At 35.5% G+C, this 25120-nt stretch overlaps 4 protein-coding genes and 1 pseudogene across 4 annotated transcripts; 3 read left to right on the top strand and 2 right to left on the bottom strand.

The window, feature by feature from the left end:
* Positions 396-1475, top strand: LOC104747168 (chlorophyll a-b binding protein 151, chloroplastic-like). Its single transcript, XM_010468752.1, has 2 exons — positions 396-632; positions 728-1475. Exons 1-2 carry the CDS (start codon positions 487-489, stop codon positions 1377-1379), a joined length of 798 nt encoding a protein of 265 aa, XP_010467054.1. The 5' UTR covers positions 396-486; the 3' UTR covers positions 1380-1475.
* On the bottom strand, positions 1248-2666 carry LOC104748608 (mitogen-activated protein kinase kinase kinase ANP1-like). The gene has a single exon (XM_010470218.2). It carries the CDS (start codon positions 2664-2666, stop codon positions 1698-1700), a length of 969 nt encoding a protein of 322 aa, XP_010468520.1. The 3' UTR covers positions 1248-1697.
* Positions 11862-15828, top strand: LOC104747167 (altered inheritance rate of mitochondria protein 25-like). The gene is made up of 12 exons (XM_010468751.2): positions 11862-12115; positions 12331-12663; positions 13012-13098; positions 13284-13325; positions 13460-13504; positions 14221-14286; positions 14379-14435; positions 14536-14597; positions 14844-14964; positions 15173-15250; positions 15352-15458; positions 15581-15828. The coding sequence occupies exons 1-12, from the start codon at positions 12002-12004 to the stop codon at positions 15609-15611; spliced, it is 1143 nt and encodes a 380-aa protein (XP_010467053.1). The 5' UTR covers positions 11862-12001; the 3' UTR covers positions 15612-15828.
* LOC104748607 lies at positions 16179-17457 on the top strand (annotated as a pseudogene).
* LOC104748605 (putative F-box/kelch-repeat protein At3g22730) lies at positions 24059-25096 on the bottom strand. Its single transcript, XM_010470217.2, has one exon. The coding sequence runs from the start codon at positions 25094-25096 to the stop codon at positions 24059-24061; it is 1038 nt and encodes a 345-aa protein (XP_010468519.2).

The following is a 25120-nucleotide window of genomic DNA, read 5'->3' as shown; positions in this document are numbered from 1 at the left end:
ATAATAAAGTTTATCAATTTTTGTTTGGGGACTAATTGTTGAACTGAACCAAACCTAAATTACCCACATTGTGAAAGTTTGATGTTTAAACCGATCTAATCGAGTACTACTAACCACGGTTTAAAATAAAAGATAACGCAATCCAAAGAAGAGATATATCATCGTCATCATCACAGAGAATAAGCCAATAAACCAATCCAATAAAAATCAGTTGTGAAACACTATCCTCTCACTGAACCACGAGATCTTCCACCGCCAGGTGGCACCACCACAGCCACTACCAATGTCCTCTTCGGACCAAGGAAATCTAAGTTAAACTCTCTTGACCAATCAGAACTCGCTTACGTGTACATATGATAATCCCCTAAGATAAACACCACCTCTGTTATAAAACTCAATTGGTTTCACCATCTCATCTCAACTCAACTCATAACTCTCTCTTCAATCCTTCTTCTTTCATTGTAGTTAAAAACAAAGATTACGGTAATGGCTACATCAGCTATCCAGCAATCCTCCTTCGCCGGCCAAACGGCCCTCAAGCCTTCCAACGACCTCCTCCGCAAGGTTGGTGTCTCTGGTGGTGGCCGTGTGACTATGCGTCGTACCGTCAAGTCTACTCCTCAGAGCATCTGGTACTAAATTCAATCTCTCTCTCTCCCTCTTATTTGTTTCATCTTTGAATCTTCAGATCTGTCTAATTACCGAATACAATCTGATGTTGTAACAGGTATGGACCAGACCGTCCCAAGTACTTGGGTCCATTCTCGGAGAACACACCGTCGTACCTAACCGGAGAGTACCCAGGAGACTACGGCTGGGACACTGCTGGACTCTCAGCTGACCCTGAGACATTCGCTAAGAACCGTGAGCTTGAAGTGATCCACAGCAGATGGGCCATGTTGGGTGCTCTCGGCTGCACATTCCCTGAGATCCTCTCCAAGAACGGTGTCAAATTCGGAGAAGCCGTTTGGTTCAAAGCAGGCTCTCAGATCTTCTCAGAAGGAGGTCTTGATTACCTCGGAAACCCTAACTTGATCCACGCGCAAAGCATCTTAGCCATCTGGGCTTGTCAAGTTGTGCTCATGGGTTTCATCGAAGGCTACAGAATCGGAGGTGGACCACTCGGAGAAGGTCTTGACCCGCTTTACCCCGGAGGTGCCTTCGACCCATTGAACTTGGCAGAGGATCCAGAGGCCTTCTCTGAGCTGAAGGTGAAGGAGCTCAAGAACGGTCGTCTTGCCATGTTCTCCATGTTTGGATTCTTTGTCCAAGCCATTGTCACTGGTAAAGGTCCCATTGAGAACTTGTTTGATCACTTGGCTGATCCTGTGGCTAACAATGCCTGGTCTTACGCTACTAACTTTGCCCCCGGACAGTAATTATCATTTGTATTTGCTTCATAATCTCTCTACCTTTGTAACCTCGTGAATGTATTATGTGAACTTGTCAATTTAATGAGGTTTCTTTTGTGGGCACTTGTTTTTTGATTGATTCATACATTTGGCAAGTGACAAGATCACATGACCGAATCTTAGTATAATTATCGGACCATACAAGAAAAATGACCAAGTACATAAATTCTCAAAGCAAACATCAAACTACATGCATGTACCGAAGACCTTCAAGGTTATATTAAAGAATCTTAATCAAGAGCAAAACTAGATGTCCAGCTGGGTCTTGCTAGACTCATGGACTTTTCAATTCCAACTAGTCTCTCCACCACCAATATTACACCTAAGTTGCGAAAGCCTGAGTTCAATTTTCTCCAACTCTAGTGCTATATCATTAGAATTATTACTCTTCACAAGAGGCGGCTCTGTGATCTTATTGACATCTCCACGCAAGTAGCAATGCCTCAACAGTGTAAAAGCGTTTTTTCTCTTGTCAGTCTCCGCGGCGAAGCAAGTCATTACAAAGAGTTTTGCATCACAAGGAAGGTCTTTAGGAATCAAAGGCATGTAACCCTTCTTGAGATCTTCCAAGCCATAGTTTTTGTCCCACCAAGGTCTCTTTCCCGTGTACATTTCCAACACTACACATCCCAATGACCATAAATCCAAACCTCTCCTAGTCTGGCCCTGAGAAACCGATTCTGGCGACATGTATATCGGTGTTCCCGCAAACGGATACTGAGGAGTCCACCAGTTTGTATCACCCTCTCTTTTGGACAACCCGAAATCAGAAATCTTTAACTCGAGACTCGGGAAAACGAGGATGTTTTCGGGTTTGAGATCGCAGTGAACATAGCCGTGTCCATGAATTATCGCTAAACCTTCGAGAACCATACGCGTAAACCTTCTGATCAAAGGATCAGGCAGTTTCATGTCCTTGAATCTGTTCATAAAATTTCTTAAGCTTCCTCCAGATGCGTACTCCATGGTAATCTTGAACTCCACGTCACCTTCGCTGTTGATACTCTCTTGCACTTTGGTCCCATAACATTGGACGATTCTGGAACATCCTCTGAATTCGGACAGGATCTGAAACTCTTTGTGGAGAGAGTCGGCGTGAATTACGCTAGAGGTTTTCACGGCGGCGTAAAGCATTTCACCGTCGCGTCGTCCCTTGTACTTGATGAGACTCACCGAACCGCACGAACCATTCCCAAGAAGCTTGTTGAGTTCTAACTCTACTCTTACCTTTGGAACAGAAAGATCAATTCTCATAATTACTTTGGAACCAAGCTTAGCAAAACCCTAGGTGAAATTGAAATATGAGAATTAGCATAAATTTGGGGAAGTCTTAGCTAATAAATTAATTAATTTAAACCAAACAAAGAAAAAAATCTGTAAAGATTGTAATGTTTTAGAAAATTCAGTATTTTGATTTATTATATTATGGAAATTTATAAAATTTTGTTCTCTAATTATTTATTTATTTATTTTTCTGTAAATGAGTATGCATTAATTTACCAAGGAAAATGGTAATTTACGAAAAAATCAATTAATCATTAAATAATAAGTATGTCGTTGCTGACTACCAAAAAAAAGGGGACATTCAAAATAAAAGAGGTTTTTTAAAAACCTTTGTCCATGTACACATTTTTTCAAGATTGTCAATTGTAACGAAAATATCTCTACTAATCTATATAATAATAACAATCTGAAAAAATGCCAACAATAGTTGTGACTTTTCGTCATACCTTTTCGTTATATATATATTTTATTTTATTTTGAAAGAAAATTTCAACAGTTGCATCTTTTTAAAAAATTGCATCTGTTAAATGTAGAGTTGTGTCTCTTACAAACAATTGTGTCTATTCGAATGTTCACATCTATAGAAATTTATATATAAATAACTTCTTATCACTGTATTTAAATATTCTTTTTTTTATATATTTTTGACAGAAAATTTCAACGGTTGCGTCTTTCTAAAAAATTGTGTCTGTTAAATGTAGAGTTGTGCCTCTTACAAACAATTGTGTCTATTCAAATGTTCGCATCTATATAAATTTATAGATAAGTGACTTCTCATCATTGTATTCAAATTTTTTTTATTTTATATTTTTGACAGAAAATTTTCACAGTTGCGTATCTCTAAAAAGCTGTGTCTGTTGAATATAGAGTTATGTCTTTTACAAACAGTTCTGTCTATTTAAATGTTAGCATCTTTAGAAATCTATATATAATAACTTCTCATCTTTGTATCAAATATAATAATAACAATCTGAAAAAATGCCAACAACAGTTGCGACTTTTCGTCGTACCTTTTCGTTATATATATTTTATTTTATTTTGAAAGAAAATTTCAACAGTTGCATCTTTCTAAAAAGTTGCATCTGTTAAATGTAGAGTTGTGTCTCTTACAAACAGTTGTGTCTATTCAAATGTTCACATCTACAGAAATTTATCTATAAATGACTTCTCATCACTGTATTCAAATATTTTTTTTATATATTTTTGACAGAAAATTTCAACGGTTGCGTCTCTCTAAAAAGTTGTGTCTGTTAAATGTAGAGTTGTGCCTCTTACAAACAATTGTGTCTATTCAAATGTTCGCATCTATATAAATTTATAGATAAGTGACTTCTCATCATTGTATTCAAATTTTTTTTATTTTATATTTTTGACAGAAAATTTTCAGAGTTGCGTATCTCTAAAATGTTGTGTCTGTTGAATATATAGTTATGTCTTTTACAAACATTTGTGTCTATTCAAATGTTCGCATCTTTAGATATCTATATATAATAACTTCTCATCATTGTATCAAATATAATAATAACAATCTGAAAAAATGCCAACAACAGTTGCGACTTTTCGTCGTACCTTTTCGTTATATATATATATATATATATTTATTTTAAAAGATAATTTTAACAGTTGCATCTTTCTAAAAAGTTGCATCTGTTAAATGTAGAGTTGTGTCTCTTACAAATAGTTGTGTCTATTCAAATGTTCACATCTATAGAAATTTATATATAAATGACTTCTCATCACTGTATTCAAATATTCTTTTTTTATATATTTTTGACAGAAAATTTTAACGGTTGCGTCTCTCTAAAAAATTGTGTCTGTTAAATGTAGAGTTGTGTCTCTTACAAACAATTGTGTCTATTCAAATGTTCACATCTTTATAAATTTATATATAAGTGACTTCTCATCATTGTATTCAAGTTTTTTTTATTTTATATTTTTAACAGAAAATTTTCACAGTTGCGTATCTCTAAAAAGTTGTGTCTGTTGAATATAGAGTTATGTCTTTTAAAAATAGTTGTGTCTATTCAAATGTTCGCATCTTTAGAAATCTATATATAATAACTTCTCATCATTGTATCAAATATAATAATAACAATCTGAAAAAATGCCAACAACAGTTGCGATTTTTCGTCGAACCTTTTCGTTATATATTTTTTTTTTTTATAGAAAATTTCAACGGTTGCATCTCTCTAAAAAGTTGCGTCTGTTAAAGGTAGAGTTGTGTGTCTTACAAACAGTTGTGTCTATTCAAATGTTCACATCTTTATAAATTTATATATAAGTGACTTCTCATCATTGTATTGAAATTTTCTTTATTTTATATTTTTGATAGAAATTTTTTACAGTTGTGTCTTTCTAAAAATTTTCGTTTGTTGAATATAGAGTTGTGTCTTTTACAAGCAGTTGTGTTTATTCAAATGTTCACATCTTTAAAAATCTATATATAAATAACTTCTGATTATTATATTCAAATTTTCTTTATATTTGTATTAGTTAAAAGAAAATTTGTTAGAAATGACGTCTCATTACTGTGAGAAATTTATTGCAGTTTGATATATTTTGTTAATCGTTGTAATATTTCATTATATTCAGTCTCTAGGTATACAACCATCATCGAGGGTTTTCATTCTATTGGTATGAATCTAAACCAAAATTTTTGTTTTTAGCTGTTAAAAAATATGGTTCAAGTTGGTTTTTTCAGAAAATGAGAGCATATTGGCTTGTATATGTTTGTTTTTTTTGTCACAAACATATATATATATATATATATATATATTTGTCTACTCCATGTTTTTTGATTAGAAAACTAATTGTATTATAGAAAACAGTATGGATTTCTATATTTCTATTTTTTTTTAAAAAATATCTGATTATGAAATATCAAGGTAAAAATAAAACTAAAATATCACAGTTTGTTCTATTATATTTTCTACAGTTGGGAATATTCAGTTTATTGGGAGATGGAAAACTGATGATGAACAGAAAGATTGACGGTTGAGATGATTGTCCAATAAACTATCTTGACGACAAAGACTTATCTACAACTTCATATAGATTAAGGGAATTTGTATATTTAGTTCTAGTCATAATACACTCAAATTGAAATCTTAACAACAAAAGATATTGAATATGAAATATTATAAAAGTTTGAAAAGGTTTTGGATTCTGACTGCCAAAAAAAAAAGAGGAGCATGTGAGAGCAATGAACCCGGCCGTCCTTGGCCGACAATCTTTCTTAGACGCGCACATTGTGATGCTACACCATACACCTAAATGTTATTGTTATAAGTTCTAATTATTATTGTTCCCCTCTCATATTTATTATATTATATATTATTTATGTGTGGCTCGGAATAATTAACCAGCATCTTACGCGGAGAAAAATTAGTAATAAGTACATTCAATATTGGATTAACCATGTATATATAATCTATTATAATTGGCAAAATGTTTAATGACTATAGGTTGTTTTTCATCTATAAAACGATAGTTGTTTGTATTACATATACATTTACAATACTGCCTTTATGAATATTGATGTATTTTTTTTATATGAATATATAATTGAGTTTTGATTCAAATAAATAAAAGATGTGATAATTTCTGTTTAGTTATATTCAAATTTGAGAGGATTGGTAATTTTCTTACTGATTGACTGAATAGTAATATTTATATTTATTTCTTATGAAGTAAAAATTGATTTTGGAAATAGAAATATGTTTGAGTTATGCTAAAAAGGATTAAAATAATTAATAGAAATGAATTTAAACAAATCATTATGTCAATTTATGAATGGTCCTCAATTAATGTTTTTAATATTTATAATTTGTTATATGATTATTAAAGAAATTTATAGTATCTTATACAATGTATTCATAATTTTATCATTTAAAAAAAAAAAATATATATATATATATATATATAATCATTTACCTATCATATTTGACAACAAGAGAAAAAGTTGTAACGGTTCATAAAATATACAAAAATATGATTGTAAGGTTAAGAAGAGAAGACATGACTGTAGATTGCATTTATTCATTTTTCAGAAATTTAAAATATTTTATGAAAGTTACGACGAAAAGACATATATAAAATATTACATTGAAAAGACGCGAATGAAAGGTTAAGACGAATAAAAGCGAAAGAAATAACACGACTGCAATGATATCTCATGGCAGTTAATCGTAAAAATTTGTTTAATTTGATAAGTGTAGCATTGATAATTTTTTATTTAATCATATGTGAAGGTAAGATTATTTTTTAAAAAATATTTTTCAATAAAGATATAAAGAATGTTTCAAAAATTTGTATGGTTTTGAAATTTTTATTAAATTGTTTAATAAAAAAATTTAATTAAAGAATTCTCGTAATAAATATTATACTAATCGCGGGGGCTCCATACCTAGTAGATATAGTAAAGTTGTAAGAAGTTTAAAACAAAAAAAATAGAATACCCATGTTAGTAAACAACCGTGAAAAAAATTATTTGAAAAAAAAATTATTGGTATGTCAAATATCAGTTTTTATATTGATGATTTCTGGTCTAAATTGTTCAGAAAACATTTTCTACGATTTTTTCAAGTTCTGAAACATTTACATTATTCATTCTACAGTTTGTACATGTTCTACGAAGTTTAGAAGGAAATTTTGTTCTAAAAACTTCAGAAATCTGAATTGTGTATGTTCTACAAAATTAAGAATATGTATTCTACATTTTCCTTCATTCTACATCAATTCAGAATATATTTTCCACTTTTACCCTGTATACTAAAAGAAATAGAAGATATATCATAAATAATTTAGAATTTATAGTATGTAAAACTTATAATACCATAGAAATAGAAAGAAAATAAATGAAATAAGGAAAGTCAATATTTTTTAAGTAATCTTAATTTATGGTTACGATTACGTATTTATTGTTTAGATATGTTCTAAAATATTTTAGAATGTGTATTCTTAATTATTCAGAAAAAGACAAATACAGAAAAATCGATTTGCTCATAACTTAACGTAACGTGATCGATTGTTTTCCCTCTCTTCCATATTCCACGAGATTTTCATTTACCTGATTATGATGCAAATCTACGTTACTTGTGGTGTATGGAGATTGGATGCCAACAAGGTGTGAAAATTTATTGATCATGAAGAAAAACGTGCAAATCAAACATGTATAAGAATAAATTTTCATCAAACGTGTTTTTTGCTTCTTTGATTTGAGCTTGAAACGTTGATGTTTATGACCAATTTTTCACCCTTCTGATTTTTCTCTTTTTTAACAGAATCAAACACTTCAATTATTTAACCGAAAAGTCCAAAACCAATATCAATCGCAACACATAAATCTGTAGACACAATTGCCATGAGTCATCATCCTTTAATAAAGAACATACAACAAGTTTCAAATCTGTTCCCCATAATTTCTAATTTCTTGATAACTTGGTTTTGTTCGGTGTAGTCTCTAGAATAAGACAATTTCCATCCTATTCCATGATATTCTTGGATTATTCTTAAAAACATTTGAAAATATTCAAAAGAAACTAAATAACATTATGAGAAAGAAAGAGACTTTTTTTTTGAATTTTTTTTTGTCCAGTTACGATTTGGACTTGTAAGTGAAGCCTCTGTTTTAGCTAGAGGTTTTGGGTGTAGAGAAAAAACTATTTCCTTCAATTAATTATTTTTTTTTTAAATTAAGGGTAAAATTGGTTTTAATTTTTTCAAAAAACCTATTTTACCAAACTTATCTAAATAAAGTATAGATGGACAAACTCTTAAAAAAATATCCTTTATTTCTAATTTTTCCAAAAAAAAAGTATGTCGTTGCTTCCATGGTTCCACCCGTACCTATTTATTGGACAATCTTGTGTATAGGCAACCTGGTTTAGCTCATGATCTTTTAGGGTTATGAGATGTTGGGACATGGGAATTCTTGGAGAATGATAAAAGATTGTCTTCTGAATCTCTTGATTTTTTTTTTTTTTGGATCAATTTCAACTATTCATTATCCAAATGTTTACATCCAAATTCAAGGCACATAATATTCACTTCTATAGAATTGGACCAAATGCAATGGATCGATCTAGTATCACCCTGAAACACTAGGCGGATCCAGCGCTACCTGACCGAGAAGCTATTGCATTTTTTAACCATAATGAGATAAATAACACTCGACAACTCAGAGTGAAATCATCTCTTAAACCACACCTAAATTAACCCTATGATACGAAAACAGCTACTAACACAGAGAGGACCCAAGATCTATACTGAAGATCAAAAACAAATCCAAGCGATTTGAACCTCATGATATGCGTTTAGAACTTGTTCCAATAGCTTCAACATCCAGAGGCACAACATCAGAAAGACTTTGTTTCTCCGGCTTTCATTGTTCCGATCCTAAGCCAAAAACGGACAAACCATCCGACTGACCCGGCCAATGAAAGTGAAATAAAACCAGCATGATCCGAGGCTTCTCCGGACAATCTCTTAATGACCATAATGCTAATCTCCTAAAGATAAAAATTTGAGACCCAGATTAGCATAGCTTCACCTCACGATGCATTTCCGGATTGGCCACATCGCATCCGCCTAGTTGTCTCGCCTCTTAGCCGGACTGAAACCAGAGGTTGAAGAGCTCACAAGAACATCAGATTTGGGGATAACCTCAAATCTCGGCCACCGACATCCAACAGACCTCCCCATCAGCCGGTCGACTCTAGAACTCTACTCCGCCGAAAGCCTCCGGTCAGCGAGGATCTCCGGCGAAAGGAAATGTGAGCAGGAGGGTGCGACTCCAGAACCCAGATCCGGTGCCCTGAACTGCAAAGAAGACCGCCCTGTGCAGCTTCGAACCACCACTAATATCTCGGAGAGGAGAGACGAGCCGAGATCTCTCCCCGTAACATCCACCACCGCACCGTAAACGCCGCAACAGAGGAGATACTCCTCGCGCTGCTAGAGAAGAGGAGATCGAGTCCTTTTACCCTACTGCTACAAAAGAAAATGAAAAGGGAGATCGAGCCCTCTCACACCGCCGGCGAAGCCTCGGGCGGCGGAGAGGGAAAACGGCACAAAGGAGACGGCGCTGTAGGAACTAGGGTTTTTTGAGAGAGAGAACTTGACTTTTTTACCGAACTTAAAAAGGAACAGAGGTTTGGGACCAATATATATATATATATATATATATATATTCATTTTTGGGGTGTTATACATTATACTACTGAGCACTTTTTTGCCTGAGATCAAATATTTAGCTATCATGAGTTTTGACGTGAGGTCTACAATCTCTATCTTCTCTAGTCAGGTTGAGAATTTTATGTTTCTCTAAAGAAGTTGGGTCTCGTGATCACTCATATTTGTTCTCTAAACATATAAATATAACTAGGTGATACCCCGTGCTACAGCACGAGATTATATATTTTGTTAGTTATTTTTTTTGTAATTTGTATTTTTGTAATGTAGTTTTTTATTTTGACTTATTTTCTTTGTTTATATAGTGTTTATTTGTATATTTGGGGTTATACAGTAAATTGGAAATCCTAATAGAGTAAATAGTTTTTTAAACGTAGCTTTTCACAGAAACAAACACACTGCAATATTGGATAGTAGTTTTGTAAGAGAATAGACACTCCGCAATATCGGATAGTAGTTTTGTAAAAGGATAGACACACCACAATATCGGATAGTAGTTTTGTAAGAGGATGAGATTTCTTTATTTTGGTTTGTCGTCAAAAGAGGAGAAGTTGCTTGTTAAATTTTAGTGTGAGATATTTCAATGGTTAGGAAACCATTGTATTTATAGTGAGATTAGGTATATTTAGGTTATCATTTAGAAGTTAATATTTGATATATCAAATCTCAGCAAAATTGTAAAAAAATTAATTTAATTTATAGTTTGATAAAAATACATGTTTTAACGGGTTTAACTCAAACTTTTTTTATATTTTAAAATTTTTAAGAGTAAAAATGTTAATACTACTTAAATATTTTATAGACTTAAATATATTATAATAGTTTAAACTTTCGACAGAGTTCAAATATTTATAATAATTTGAACATTCTATAAAAATTTAAATATTTATAATCTCTTAAACTTTTTTGAAAAACGTAAATATATTATAATATGTTTTCTTTTTAAAAGTTTAAATATGCTCAAATATAGAACCAAATTAAACTGTTAAATTTGGATACCTGATAAATCAAGCTTCCTGCTCATTTGTACTCAAAACATATTAGTCATATATTTATAGTGGTTATGAACCATATTCCAAAATATTTAATCGATGTGGGATATACATTACACATTTTCTGTAAATTAGTTTAGAACTTTATATATATAATTTATGCGTTTTTTATTCTTTCCATCTATACTACTCATAATTAATTACTATAATTTCGTTAAAGAAATATTGAAAAATCTAAACTAAATGATGATTTGTTTTTATTTAATTGTATTAAGTTGATTTGTTGTTTCCGTAAATATCTCACAATATAAAAGCAAATCAAAAAAGTTTACATATATATACAATTTCGTATTTAATCTATTGATTATTTTGGAAGCAACAAAGTCACAATCCATAAATATTAAAGATTTCTCATTATTATTAATATTCGTAATAATTATAGGGATTAAGTATGGTAGTAGTTAATATTTGATATTATTGAAACCATTAAATACTTGGATACCAGTTTCCTTATTTATAGGGATTATACCTCTGTTTGATGACATAAATAATTATTCTTAAACCAAACAACATATATGATCCGAATATTATAAACCTGGAGTACAAACAGATCCGCGAGTTTTATTTATTCTATTTCCGGGTTAAAGAGGATCCGCGTCCCGACCCGATCGTAATTTAGTGGTTGAGCAAGGGGTATAATGGTTATTTAGATAAATCGAAACTATATGTTAATTTAATTAAATTAAGTGATTCTCTAATCATTTTTAACGAAAAACGTACGAAAACAAAGTCATGGTCTAATTTGAGTCTAGTGAGTATTTCTACTTTAATAGTATAGATGAACAGTTGAATTTTTTTTAGCATCATCTCTTGAAATGATTTTCAAACAATTTTGTAATATATAAATTTAATTATAAATTGATTTGGTTGAAAAAGTTCATCCAATGATAAATGATGAATTTAGCAAAAATACTCTAAAAGAAAATAATTAAGTGTTTAAAAAAAAAAAAAAGCAAAACTTCGGCTCCCACAGGGGAACAAAAGCGACCGTTTCTGCTCATCCTTCCTTGTAGCCGCCGGCAAATTTGATCGGTTTCCGACGTTTCTAGAAACTTCGGAGTCATGCTCTGCTTCTCTAGACGCTCTCTCTCTTCTCTTCTCCGATCAAGTTTCCATCTCCGCGGCGATCCTGCGGCGGCGGCAGCTGTCTCCTGTTCCTCTCCCTTCTCTGACCTGGTACTTATCCCTCCCACTCAAAATTTTCTCACCCCAATCGATTCTCTTGTAAACCCATTGATAATAGAATCGAAATGCCTTTTCGTCAGATAGAGAAATTGATTAGGGTTTAGTTTTTTTTTTTTTTTTTTTTTTTTTTNCGTAATTTGAGTTTATGCAGCTTCTTGTTGTTGAACCTTACTGTTTGGATTTGATTAAATGATTGTTTTACACAGGTTGGTGGGATCAAGAGATTGCACTCTCGAGCTGGAAATGCAATCTTGTGGAGAAATAGTCAGCTATGTTGTTCTCAAAGAAGGTTTTTTGAAGGAGAGCAAGTCTCATTTTCCCTATTTCGATGCTTCAGCGGTGGCAATGATAATGTTCCTCGATTGGATCGTAAGTTTTTCCTTCAGCTATGGGTTTTAGAGAGCAAAAAGTTAAAGGCTTTGGAAAAGAGATATCGGATAGTTTCTAAGCATAGGAGGAATTATTCTCAACCTACACTGCAGCAACCACCAGTTAGCCAGTCTATGTCTGGTCTTCTCGAGCCTAAAACTTCTGAGGAGGTGACTCATTATCTTTCCTTTGGCTATTAAACCATGATATAGTTAAAAAATGGTTTCTTTTTAGGTTTGGCTTTAGATAATCTTCATCTATGTATGAGTGCCTGTAACTTGCTTTTTGAGTTATTGGTTTAAGCGGGTGTAAAAGCATTTTCAAGTATCTTTTTTAAGGTGTCATATCAATTTGTGACAGTAGTGTAGTCTAAAACTGAACAAATGAAATCTTACTCTGTCAACTCGTATAGATGGAACCAAGTATGGAAAACTTACCACAGTAGATTCATTCATTGCACTCTTGTTTTCTCTGAGTTCAGGAGTTGGAAATCATAATCTTATTCACTTTCTTTTTAGGTCAAAATTGCTACTCTGCTTGCACGATCTAATTTGCTGGTTACAAGGGACATTGAATGGGCAAATCTGGTTCTTGGTTTTGAACAGGTATTTTTTCTACCAGTGCTCATGTTCCTCATTTGACTATGTAATACTGTTGTTGTTTCTGATGAATTAACTTCTACCATGTTTGTAATTTGTACATACCAAATCCCTTAAAATTCCTACCCTTTTATCTGATTTCTCTCCATGTGTAGCTGATTTACTCGTGTAATCTTCTCTTCTTCCTGCAGGAAAATCGCTATATTGTAGTAGATGTTTGCTATCCTCAGGCAGTAAGTCATAACATAAATTTTGGGTGTTTGCTTACTGAAGTTTTATGTGTGAAGGGCACTACTATTACATAAGACCTTGAGTTGATATCAAATTTTCCGAACTTCAAATCTCTCTTTCCTTACTTTCTTGACAGCCTGTGGGGTCTATCCGGGAACAAAGCAATCTAATTGCGCGTCAGGTTACATTCTCACTCTGAAATGTTCTTTCTTCATACCTCAACTAATATCATTATGTGTTAATAGTTCATACCCTAAATTGGCTGTCACCAATGAGCAGTGTTTTAAGTTTTGACATGTTACAACACAATTCATTGCTATTGCTAACTAATTGTGAGTATCCTTGGTTAGCCTGTCTGCACTCTAATTCTTATATGAGGATAGGAATGGCCAGGCTTGAACTTTCTTTACTAATTGATTGTCTAGGCTTAAATTTGAATGTCGAGGCTTCACTTTTTTTTCTTTCTCACGCATTAGATTCTCCAGCAGAAAATTTTGGATTTGTTGTTTGAACATATTTCTCTCAGGAATTTGAACATCTGTTGCTAGCTATCAATTTTTCCTCAATTGCATTTGCTATTTCGTTTTTATTATCTAGTTATCTAGTCTTTTTATGTTTGGACGAAGTGTGGTGAAATTGCAAGGAATGATAAGTTTGCTTAAAGAACCAAGTGTTTGGGTCTTCATAATAGAAAATGTAACATTACTCACTAAAAGATTGTGTCGCCTCTATCAATAATCCTCATGCACTTAGACTAGATCTGTTTCTATTCTCTTGCTAGCTCAAAGATGTTGTATCCTGTCAGTTAGATATCATGTTGGCAGTAAATTTCGTATGTGTCAACTGTCTACCAAAATAACTAAAACCATTTCCCAATGATATCAAAAATATTTGCAGCTTCTTCGTACCCGGCGGCCATTTGTTGCTTCCATAACTGATGCTTTGGGTAATGAGCTTTTCCGGGTGAGGTTCTCTTGGATTCTGCTGTTCGAAAGTTTGCGGCATGAGAACTCTTTACTTCGTTTGAGCTGAAATAATTCCTCTACATCATTTAGGTTCGCAGACCTTTCTGGTGGATCACAAGTTCAATATATGCTGAGATTGATGGAGAGGTACACTTGTGTAGGATTTCAAGCCTTACAAAGCAGTAACTAAATGTTAAGTTGTTAACTGTTCGATTTGGGCTCATTCCCGTGTCTGGTACTGTTGTAGGAAATTGGTGTAGTTCACCGACGATGGCATCTATGGAGAAGAATTTATGATTTATACCTGGGGTAACCTTTATTTCGAAGCATTTTTTCTAATTGGTATTCTTGAATGCTTGATTGACCTATCCAAATATCTTTTCGTTGTTATTTGGGAGAACAAAACCATGTGTGTGTGCCTCGTATAGCAATTAAGAATGGCACAGACTTACAGAGCACAGCTTTGATGTTCATAGAATCAACACTTTTTCTGCTCTTCGTTAAACTGACCAACATCTTGGAACGAACCAAATTTGTGACATTTGATGTTTGCAGGAACACCCAATTTGCAGTGGTAGAAAATCCTGGGTTCTGGAATTGGACATTTACAGTGAAGGATGCTGATGGGGAAGTGTTAGCCCAAATAGATCGTGATTGGAGGGGTTTTGGCTTTGAGGTTTGTGTTCTTTAACTTTTGTACTTCTATTGTTGCTAAAGTTGTATACTTAAGATCTAAAATTCTAAATGTGTAGTTTATTGTTGTAACACATAGTTTATTGTGGTGACCGTAAAATTTTGTAAATATTTTCAGTGCAATCTATGTAAGACTAGAAGACACATTGTCGATATAAAAATCTAAAGAGCTCCTTGTATGTATGATACAGATATTCACAGATGCTGGACAGTACGTGATCCGATTTGGAAAAGCTGATGCTGCAGCCAAAACCGGCCCTGCGACAATGGTGGGTTTACTCCTGTGCCGTGGACTCTTGTATTTTTAATTTTGGTTGTTTACATTAACAGTAGACATTTGACTGAGCTTTTCTTATGCAATACATGACAGATAGAAGAGCTAGAAGTGAAACGGCCATTGACTTTGTCAGAAAGAGCTGTTGTCCTCACGCTTGCTATTTCACTAGATAATGATTATTTTTCAAGACATGGTGGCTGGTAAGTTTTCCTTATAACGATCTCTCTTGTTTGAAATTTTTGGCTTATTCAGTCTCTTAATAACTACAACACTGAGAGAATGGACTTTATCTGAAAATCATGGTCCTGGTTGTTGTTTGTAGGGGAATCCCATTCATGGCGGTGGGTGAGTAGTAGGTAGGATTCAGTTTTTCACAATCTCTGTTTCAGGTAATGATTCGTATGGCTATCCGAAAACTTGAGCCTTGTGCTGTGTTTATCTATGTCTCATTTCAACTCCTACGAATATGCAGAGTAGATGTAACTTTAAATTATTTGACATATAACTCTGTTTATATAACGATGATTATTTTTGGATGATGACCAATGTGTCGAAAGAGTATTTATGATACATGTGTCCTGGGAAAAGAACTTGATCTGTCTCTGAAGTGATGGAATATACCATTGTCGTTGCAAGAACAAGATCGGCCATGTTTTTGACCGATGCAAATACTGTATACTACTATATTGACTCTCATAGTAGAATGAGTTTCTTAAACTATAATGAATGCAAATATGTAAATTATCTAAATAATAAATATAGAATATATTGTTATTAGTCTTGTGATCTTCTAGATCTCTCTATAGTTCTGTCCTCGAAACGTATAATACAACCAACATCTTCTCCAAGAGATAATTTAAGCTCGCTGCCACACGTCTTGGCTGAGTAAGGGCGATGATGACCCCGGACTATTTGTAGCCATGTCGATCAATTATGTCAGAGAGCTGAGTACTCTTCCCCGAACCAGTATCTCCAATTACAATACCACTGTTTCCACGTTCTTCTCCAGATTGAAGGATCGGAAGATTCACCAGCAGAAGAGCCGAAGATCTAACTAAGAGCTAGCTCCCAAAAAAGGAAACGTAGCAGCAAGTAGGCAATAATGGTCGATTGCTAGAATAAAGTCAGCAGATTCAGAGTTCCTATATTTCCATAATATATCTAGTGACGGTCTTTCTATATAAATACAAGAGCTCCCATAGTCAAACTAGGGCTTTAATTTCAATCGATCAGAATGTTCATAGTTTCTTTCTTTTTTCCACTTTTATATTTGATAATCATCTTCGTAGACAAACAAAAGTCCTCGGAACAAGAAGCCAGCAGTCTAAATATCACCGAGTCCTCCTCTTCGTCGCCGCTAACCTCTTCTAGTAGATGTGAACACCTGTACGTTTATCATGGACTCTGCATGCGCTGCAAATCAACAGTGCACAAAAGGTAAGGTCGAGCACTCAATTATATTCGCGAAGGTTTCCAGGTGAGCCACAAAGTTGTGGCGTTAAACAAATCCTTTGAAACAATATCTTGTCTCAAGGAGAAGAAGCTTCACCTTGTTCTTGACTTGGACCACACGCTTCTCCACACAAAAAAAGTTTCACAGCTCTCCAAAGCAGAGATGTATCTAATTCTAGTAGCGGGTTCAACAACGAGGGAAAATCTATGGCAAATCAAAGTCATGGGAGGTCCCTTGGATCATCGCTTGGTAAAGCTACGACCTTTTCTCCGCTTCTTCTTGATAGAAGCCAACGAGATGTTCACAATGATTGTTTACACAATGGGTAGTCGCAGTTACGCTAAAGCCATGTTGGAGCTGATTGATCCGAATAAACTTTATTTTGGTAATAGAGTGATTACAAATGACGACAGTCCTCATGAGAAGACGCTTGATTTGGTTTTAGCTGAGGAGCGTGGGGTGGTGATTGTTGATGATACGCGTGATATTTGGTCCGGTCGCCACAAGGATAACCTAGTAGAGATTAGTAAGTACCAATATTTCAGAGTCAGTGGCCAAAAGTCAAATTCTTACTCTGAGGAGAAGACAGACGAGGGTATAAACGACGGTGGTTTGGCAAATGTTTTAAAATTGCTCAGAAATATACACAGTAGATTCTTCATGGTCGAGGAGGAGGAGTTGGAGTCAATGGACGTCAGGTCGCTGTTACATGAGACTTTGAACTCAACGAAGAATCTGTAGAATGATGATCTCTTTCTCTGTCTTTCAAATTCTTTAGAATCTTTTTTGAGAATTTTTTTGTGTGTGTTTTGAGATCACTGAGGATATATAGTACTTCTCCCTTTGGTCAGGCTCTCAAGAAATTTTTTCTCTTGCATTTATATACTTATATATATTTCTCTACTCTGGCGTTTTCGGATATTGAGTTAAACAACATGTTAGCAGTGTGTCTTCCAGCCACGAGAATATGCTAATGCTTTTCTGTTTTATGGTAATTAGGAGCTTCACAAATATTTTTGTGGTGATTTCTGACAACCATAGTTGGACTCTTAACTTAATAGCACATACTGTATGTACATTCCTCACAGAACTTAAACACTAATGCAGGTTAAAAAGTCTTTTTCATTCTGGCTGATTCCCACAAAAACCAAACTAAAGAGCCATCTAATTTGGGGATATTTAGGAGAAGAAGACACACTAACAGACTGTTAACGTTGTAGTTCAGAATAATAAAAAATACATGAATAAGTAATAGTTAAGAAGAAGACACTCTAACATACTGTTTAGAGTCTTCTTCACATCTTTCTGATGCATGGTTTAATCATAGGATATTCATATGCTTGAAATGTATGGGTTCATATTCAATCAACTTGTTACTTCCAATGAACACTTCTAGTTTTGGAGTTCATAAACTTGACAAACTCGTAAAAACTTGAAGCACAAATATATATATACTAGATGAAGACCTGCCGGGTTTAAAATTCTATAAATTAAATTAAATTTAACAAAATAATAAAAATTTGTTGTATATTATTTATAAATTTTATTTTTGTTATAGTACACTAATTTATATTGATTTATAAATCTTTTATGTTAATATTTTTACTATTAAAAGTGTATTTTTTTACACCTAGATATACTCTATGTTAGAAATATATTCTTTATCACCACCTATAAAATATCTATATGAACACATTAAGCCAACTATTTTACTTTCACTTCTGCATAGTTTTTTAATTACTAAAATTGTTGGCTCGAAAAAAATTTTGAATAAAAAATATATTACATAGTATACCAATCAATGATGTATCATTACAATAATGTATGACCACCATTGAGATAATCTCGGCTTCGCCCTCATTTCTTACCAAAAGAACCTTGCGTCCAACCTCCTCCACCATGGAGAAAACCGTGGCTCCGCCTTCCTCCCTTAAGGAGATAACTTTGCGTCCAACCTCCTCCACCTTTCTCCCTTGGGGAGATAACCTTGTGTCAAACCTTCTCCACCATAGAGAGAAACTCGGCTCTGTCCTCTTCCTGTGTGGAGAAAACATGTTCACGTCTTTTTGCTATCTCAAAATGGCTTGCTCCGAGCCTCCGACAACCAATGAAAGTAAAAACCTTTTTCTAACGTCACAAAATCTTTTGATCGTAACTAATGTTAATTTTCCCAATGTATTCTTAGAAGGGTCTTTGACACACCATAATGTAGCCTCTATCTCTGTAACACCTCAACCACCACCTTGCTTAGTGAGCCCATGTCCACTCTCAGTCCATGGCTCACCTTCCTAAGTGGGCCCTAAATCTATTCCTGGCCCGTGGACCCACCCATATTCGATGGTCGGTTTGTTACGTTTGGGAGGCTTTAAAAAATTGTTTACTGACCATACAAATCAACAAATGAATATTTTTCTGTGTTTTGTTCTCACTCACACAGTTCCGAAAAATCACTTCCAGGAATGTCACCCATCATGAAGTTCTCTCAGGACCTTTGACCAAAAAAATAAGTGCATTTTGGTGACATATGTGGCCAAATCAGTTCTTTTAAACCTTTCGGGAAACCAGGGTGTCACAGTCTTTGAGTTCCTATGGATCTATCAACAACGATTATTGTTTTTCCAATCTATCTATCTATCTTTATTGTAAGCTTGTGTTTGATTAGCTTATTTTATCCATCCATTAGGTTGATGAGCTTCTACTCGTTATCTTTCTTTGGGATTGAATGAATAATGGTAACAATTATGTTTGCAAAAAAAAGAAGGGTTTATGACCAACCAATCAAGGCCGGCCCATTAGCCAAATCACTATATTAGTAGAGAGCGGGACTCAATCCCTGGTGTGATGGTGCCTTTTGCATTAAAGACTTACCATTGGCCACTGCACTAAGGTCACTTCACACCTAAATATACTCTTTATTAAAAATATAGTCTTTATCACCACCTAGAAAATGTCTATATGAACACATTAAGCCAACTATTTTCCTTTCACTTCTGCATAGTTTTTTAATTACTAAAATTGTTGGCTTAGAAAACATTTTGAATAAAAAATATATTACATAATATACTAATCAATGATGTATCATCACAATAATGTATTACCAGCATGGAGAAAACTTCGGCCCTCATCCCTAATGGAGAGAACCTTGCGTTCAACCTCCTCCACCATGGAAAGAACCTTGGCTCCACCTTCCTCCCTTAGGGAGATAACCTTGCGTCCAACCTCCTCCACCTTCCTCCCTTGGGGAGATAACCTTATGTCCAACCTTCTCCACCAAAGAAAAAACCTCGGATCTGTCCTCCTCCGGTTTGGAGAGAACATGTTTACATCTTTTTACTATCTCAAAATGGCTTGCTCTGAGCCTTCGAGAACCAATGAAAGTAATAACCTTTTTCTAACGTCACAAAATCTTTTTATAGTAACAAATGTTAAATTTCCCAATGTATTCATGGAAGGGTCTTTGACACACCATGATGCAGCTTATGTCTCTGTAACGCCTCAACCACCACCTTGCTTAGTGAGCCAATGTCCACTCTCAGTCAATGGGCCCACCTTCCTAAGTGGGCCCTACATCCATTCCCTGTCCGTGGATCCATCCATATTCGATGTCCGGTTTGTTACATTTGAGAGGCTTTAAAAACTTGTATACCGACCCTACAAATCAACAAATGATATTTTTCTGTGTTTTGTTCTTACTCGCACAGTTCTGTTAATCACTTCTAGGAAGGTCACTCTTCATGAAGTTCTCTCAGGACCCTTGACTGAAAAAATAAGTGCATTTTGGTGACATATGTAGCCAAATCAATTCTTTTTAACCTTTCCACAAACCAGGGTGTCACAGTCTTTGAGCTCCTATGGATCTATCAACAATGTTTTTCCAATCTATATATCTATGCTTGTTGTAAGCTTTTTTTTTTGGTGAATAACGAGGATTTTACCCCTGAGATTTATTAAAACACAAAAGAAAAAAGTTACAACCGAATGTGTCTCGGCCACGTATGGCCATCAACATCATCCCTTAACAAAGTATCAAGAACATTAGGAAACAAATCAAAAGCATGAAAACCAAGCGGTAAAGAAAACGTATATCCCGCTAAACCATCAGCTAGACGGTTAGCTTCACGATACACATGTTTAATACGGACTATCCAGTCCCTAACCAGAAAGCCATGACACAGACGCACCAGGAAAGACAAGGGATGAGAGTCACTAATCCCTGTCGTAAGAAAACCCACCACCACTTCTGAATCCGCTTCTAACTCTAACCTTGTAACTCTGCCAATGGTGCTGAACATCTACCAATATTGACCACAAAACCACAAAACCAAGCTCCTGTCGAGTTTCGCAACACACCACCCGCAGTTGCAGGACCCGGATTCCCTTTTGATGCACCATCAGTATTTATCTTGTACCACCCCTGTGCTGGAGCCACCCAACCAATCTGTTTGTCCACCTGAACCACTCGAGCAGTTTGTCCAGAAGACAGCAAATTCGCCAGTGTTACCTCTGTAGCCAAATCCTTAATAAAACATACCCTGTCCCGATAGGTCCTTCTTTCTCCAAATACGTCACTACACCTCCATTTCCAGCTCCACCAGATAGCCATAGCAAACACAGTGGACCAATCCCCCTCCCTTGTGACAGTTCCTCTTCCCAAATTCTCATACACCCACCCCAGTAAGGATTGAGAGAAAAATACCAGTCTTTTACTTGGCGGTAAAATGCGATCTCACAGACCAGACATGGTAGGACAGTCCCTAAGAACATGGAGGATAGTTTCGATACCTCCTTGACAAACCGTACAAACACCCGATTCACATAAATGTCGTCTCTTCCTCTCAGAGTTTGTCTTAATCATTTGATGCATTACCAACCAGAGGAAGATTTTAACCCGCTCTCGAGCTATCACCCGCCATATCCTCTTATACGCATTCTCCATATTCTGTTCAGGCCTCTTCTCGCGTATTAGGAGATTATACGCTGATGCAACTGTAAACTTACCCTCCGAGGTTCCTCCCCATGACAACCTATCTGAAGCCCCGGTAAAGCTGTCCAATACTATAGCCGCAAGCTCCAAACACTTCTCACGCAACACAAATTGTGATATATGGGAAAGATCCCAAACCACACCATCGATCCATAACTCTCGAGCTGTGAGCTCATCAAACCCCTGCGGTAAAGCACTCACTACTCCCTCTGCAAGTGGCGTCCTTGCAAGCCATTTATCTGTCCTGAACAGAACTTTCCTCCCATCTCCAACCACCCAATTCACTCCACTGGTAACCACTTCCCGCAGCCCCCTACAGACACTCCTCCAAGTCAAAGATAAATGACTCTTGACTGATATCCAGGCTGGATCATGAATATCACCCACCTTGTACTTACTCCTTACGACCCGTGCCCAGAGACTCGCTTGATCATGTAAAACTCTCCAACCCACCTTCGTCAATAAAGCTTTATTCATATCTCGACTCGAATCTCGAGCCCCCCTTCCCTTTTGGGACGACACACTCTGCTCCACGCAACCAAGTGTTGTTTTTGCTTCTCTGCATTACTCCCCCAAAGAAAATCACGTGTTACTCTATCCAATTTGTCCAATATACCCTGTGGCAGCTAGATAGTGCTCATAGTGTGCACTGATATAGCCGATAAAACTGATTTAGTCAATGTAAGCTGCCCAACAAAGCTTAATGACCGCCCTTTCCATCCTGCCAAACGAGATGACACATTCTCTAAAACATCTCCAAACGTCTCCTTGTTGATCCGTTTATGAAGTATAGGCATACCAAGATACTTCCCGAGATTCGTTGTTGATTTAATCCCACTCTCCTCACTAATCAACCTCCCTTGTTCCCTTGATACATTTTTTGAGAAGAAAATCTTCGACTTCTCCAAACTAACCTTCTGACCATAAGCCCCACATAAAGCTTCCAAAACACGTCTTATCACCCTGATTTGAGCCACCGATGCCTCAACAAATAAGATTAAATCATACGAAAAACAAATATGAGACAGTTGAGGTCCTGTTCTTGATATCTTAATCGGCTTCCACTCTTTCCGCCTAACCAAACCATCAATTAAGTGACATAAGCGTTCCATACATAAAACAAATAAATAAGGAGACAGAGGATCTCCTTGCCGTAGACCACGCAACGGCTTAAAAGATTCCGTCTTTTCCCCATTCCATAACAAGCTCATTGACGGCCCCGTAACACACTACATTATCAAGTGCACCCACACCTCTGAGAAGCCAACAGCCTTTAAAATATCTTCAAGAAAATCCCATCTGATTCTATCGTACGCCTTCTCAAAATCCAACTTTAGGAGCATCCATCCCTTCATACCCTTCTTTCTTCTCATAGAGTGTACTGTCTCTTGCACGACTATTATATTATCCGAACTCAGCCGTCCTGGGATAAAGCTTGTTTGTGCTGGACCAATGACTCGAGTCATAACTCCTTTCATTCTTTCTACCATGGCTTTCGTAATTGTTTTAAATAACACATTACACAAGCTGATTGGCCGAAACTGAGCAATCATCTCTGGCTTAACCACCTTCGGTATGAGTACTACAACTGCATCATTAAGCTGAGGTGGTAAAACTCCAGATCGAAAAAAGTCCAACACGAGAAGTGTGACAGACTCTCCCACCACATCCCAATTCTGCTGATAGAAGACCGATTGAAAGACATCCATTAAGCTTGCGTTTGATTAACCTATTTTATCTATCCATTAAGTAGATAAGCTTCCACTCATTATCTTTTTTTGGGATTGAATGAATAATGGTAACAATTATGTTTGCAAAAAAAAAAAAAAAAAGGGTTTCCAATCAAGGTTGGGAAATTAGAAGAAAATTAATTTGACATAATTAAAAAAAGAATAGAAAATTATGAACACGGTAATATATGAATCCCAAATAATTCAAAGATGAAAATATAAATTAAATAAAACAATCTAATAATACTACAATAAATTTTAAAATACGGTATTAGGAAAAGAAGACGCATATATTAATCTTTTTTTCGGGTCAACATATTAATTGGTGACAGCTTGTCCTGTGGGAAGGTTGTTAAAGGGTGGGGACCAGGGTTCGAGGAACGCCTGGCGCACCAATAACCTACTGTGGATTTGGATGAATATTTCCATTTACCCAGTGAAGGGTTAGGATCGATGCCCTGCAGGGCCAGCTTCGGGCCTATGGGGGCAAGCTAGCGGTGGGCTAGTGGGGTCAACGGGACGGGTTGTCACATCATTTGCTTACTTTTTCAACTACCTTGCTGGATTTGACAAACTTGGAACACAATTGAATATAAAAGACCACCCCGGATTTTTGGATTCAACATAAGGGACTTATGTGTGATATTGACCGTCCTCTCCAATTATGACTACCATGCTCTCGTAGGTCTCATAGGTACGTTCATTCCCACACATAACCACTTTCTTCTCCTCGTCGATTATATAACTTACATTATTCGGACAATATCTATCGGGATTTGGTATATCCACTGTAAAGGATTTGCTATATATCAAATCTGCAGCATCGCCAACAACATCAATATTACTGGTTATCCATATCACCATCTTTGATGTACTAATGTTCCCATCTACCACTAAGAGTTGTTCTTCTCTAACAACTGATGGAGTCATCATATACCTATAATAACCCTCAAATGGTGGCAGAGAGAAACGTTTAAATATCTCCTTTGTAAAATCAAAATAGATTAAGAAATCACCATTTTCTTCCTCTGAAGCAATCCAGTAAGTATTTCCTTTCAAACATATTCCAGTATTTAATTGTGTGTACCAGTTGAGAAATACAGAATCAAGAACCCTCCATGACTCAGAGCTAAAGTCATAGATTTGAAACGTAGCAAAGTAGTATGGTTTGTACTTGTCAAGATACCAACACCTCAAGATTTTGTAGCTACGACAAGATTTGTTATCTTGGTATCCAAGAAAATACCTTGGGTCACGTTTGTGTTCAGTTTTGAATGGGACTTGGATCCACCTTGTTTCCCCCAAATACGGATTCCAAACCACGAGTCTTTTATCTTTGGTGGTGCATAACAACAAACCGTCGCAATGAAAAACTTTGGCTATATCGACTTTTTCTGAGTTAGAATGGGGAGCCTCTGGGCTAAGTGCATTCTTAAACTCTATGGTTGTAGCAGAAACGTCGAGGTTGATACTCACTGGGAAAAACCTGTAATCCTTCAAGATGAGAACCGTAGACTTTGCAGCTTCTCGAAAGTGCTTGTCGGTGAATCTTTGGTTATTTTTCACTAAAGCGTTCCATTGTTTGCAAGTAGATCGTACAAGTTTCAGAGACGTAGCCTGGACCCTAGAGAGTATTGCTTCTACCAATTCCTCCGGAAGAGAAGACATCATTGTCATTGTTTCTCTTGTTATGTC

The sequence above is a fragment of the Camelina sativa genome, chromosome 15 (genome assembly GCF_000633955.1).
Source record: "Camelina sativa cultivar DH55 chromosome 15, Cs, whole genome shotgun sequence".
NCBI lineage: Eukaryota > Viridiplantae > Streptophyta > Magnoliopsida > Brassicales > Brassicaceae > Camelina > Camelina sativa.
Note: the sequence above shows the minus strand (reverse complement) of the source record. Positions and strands in the feature narration are given on the sequence as shown.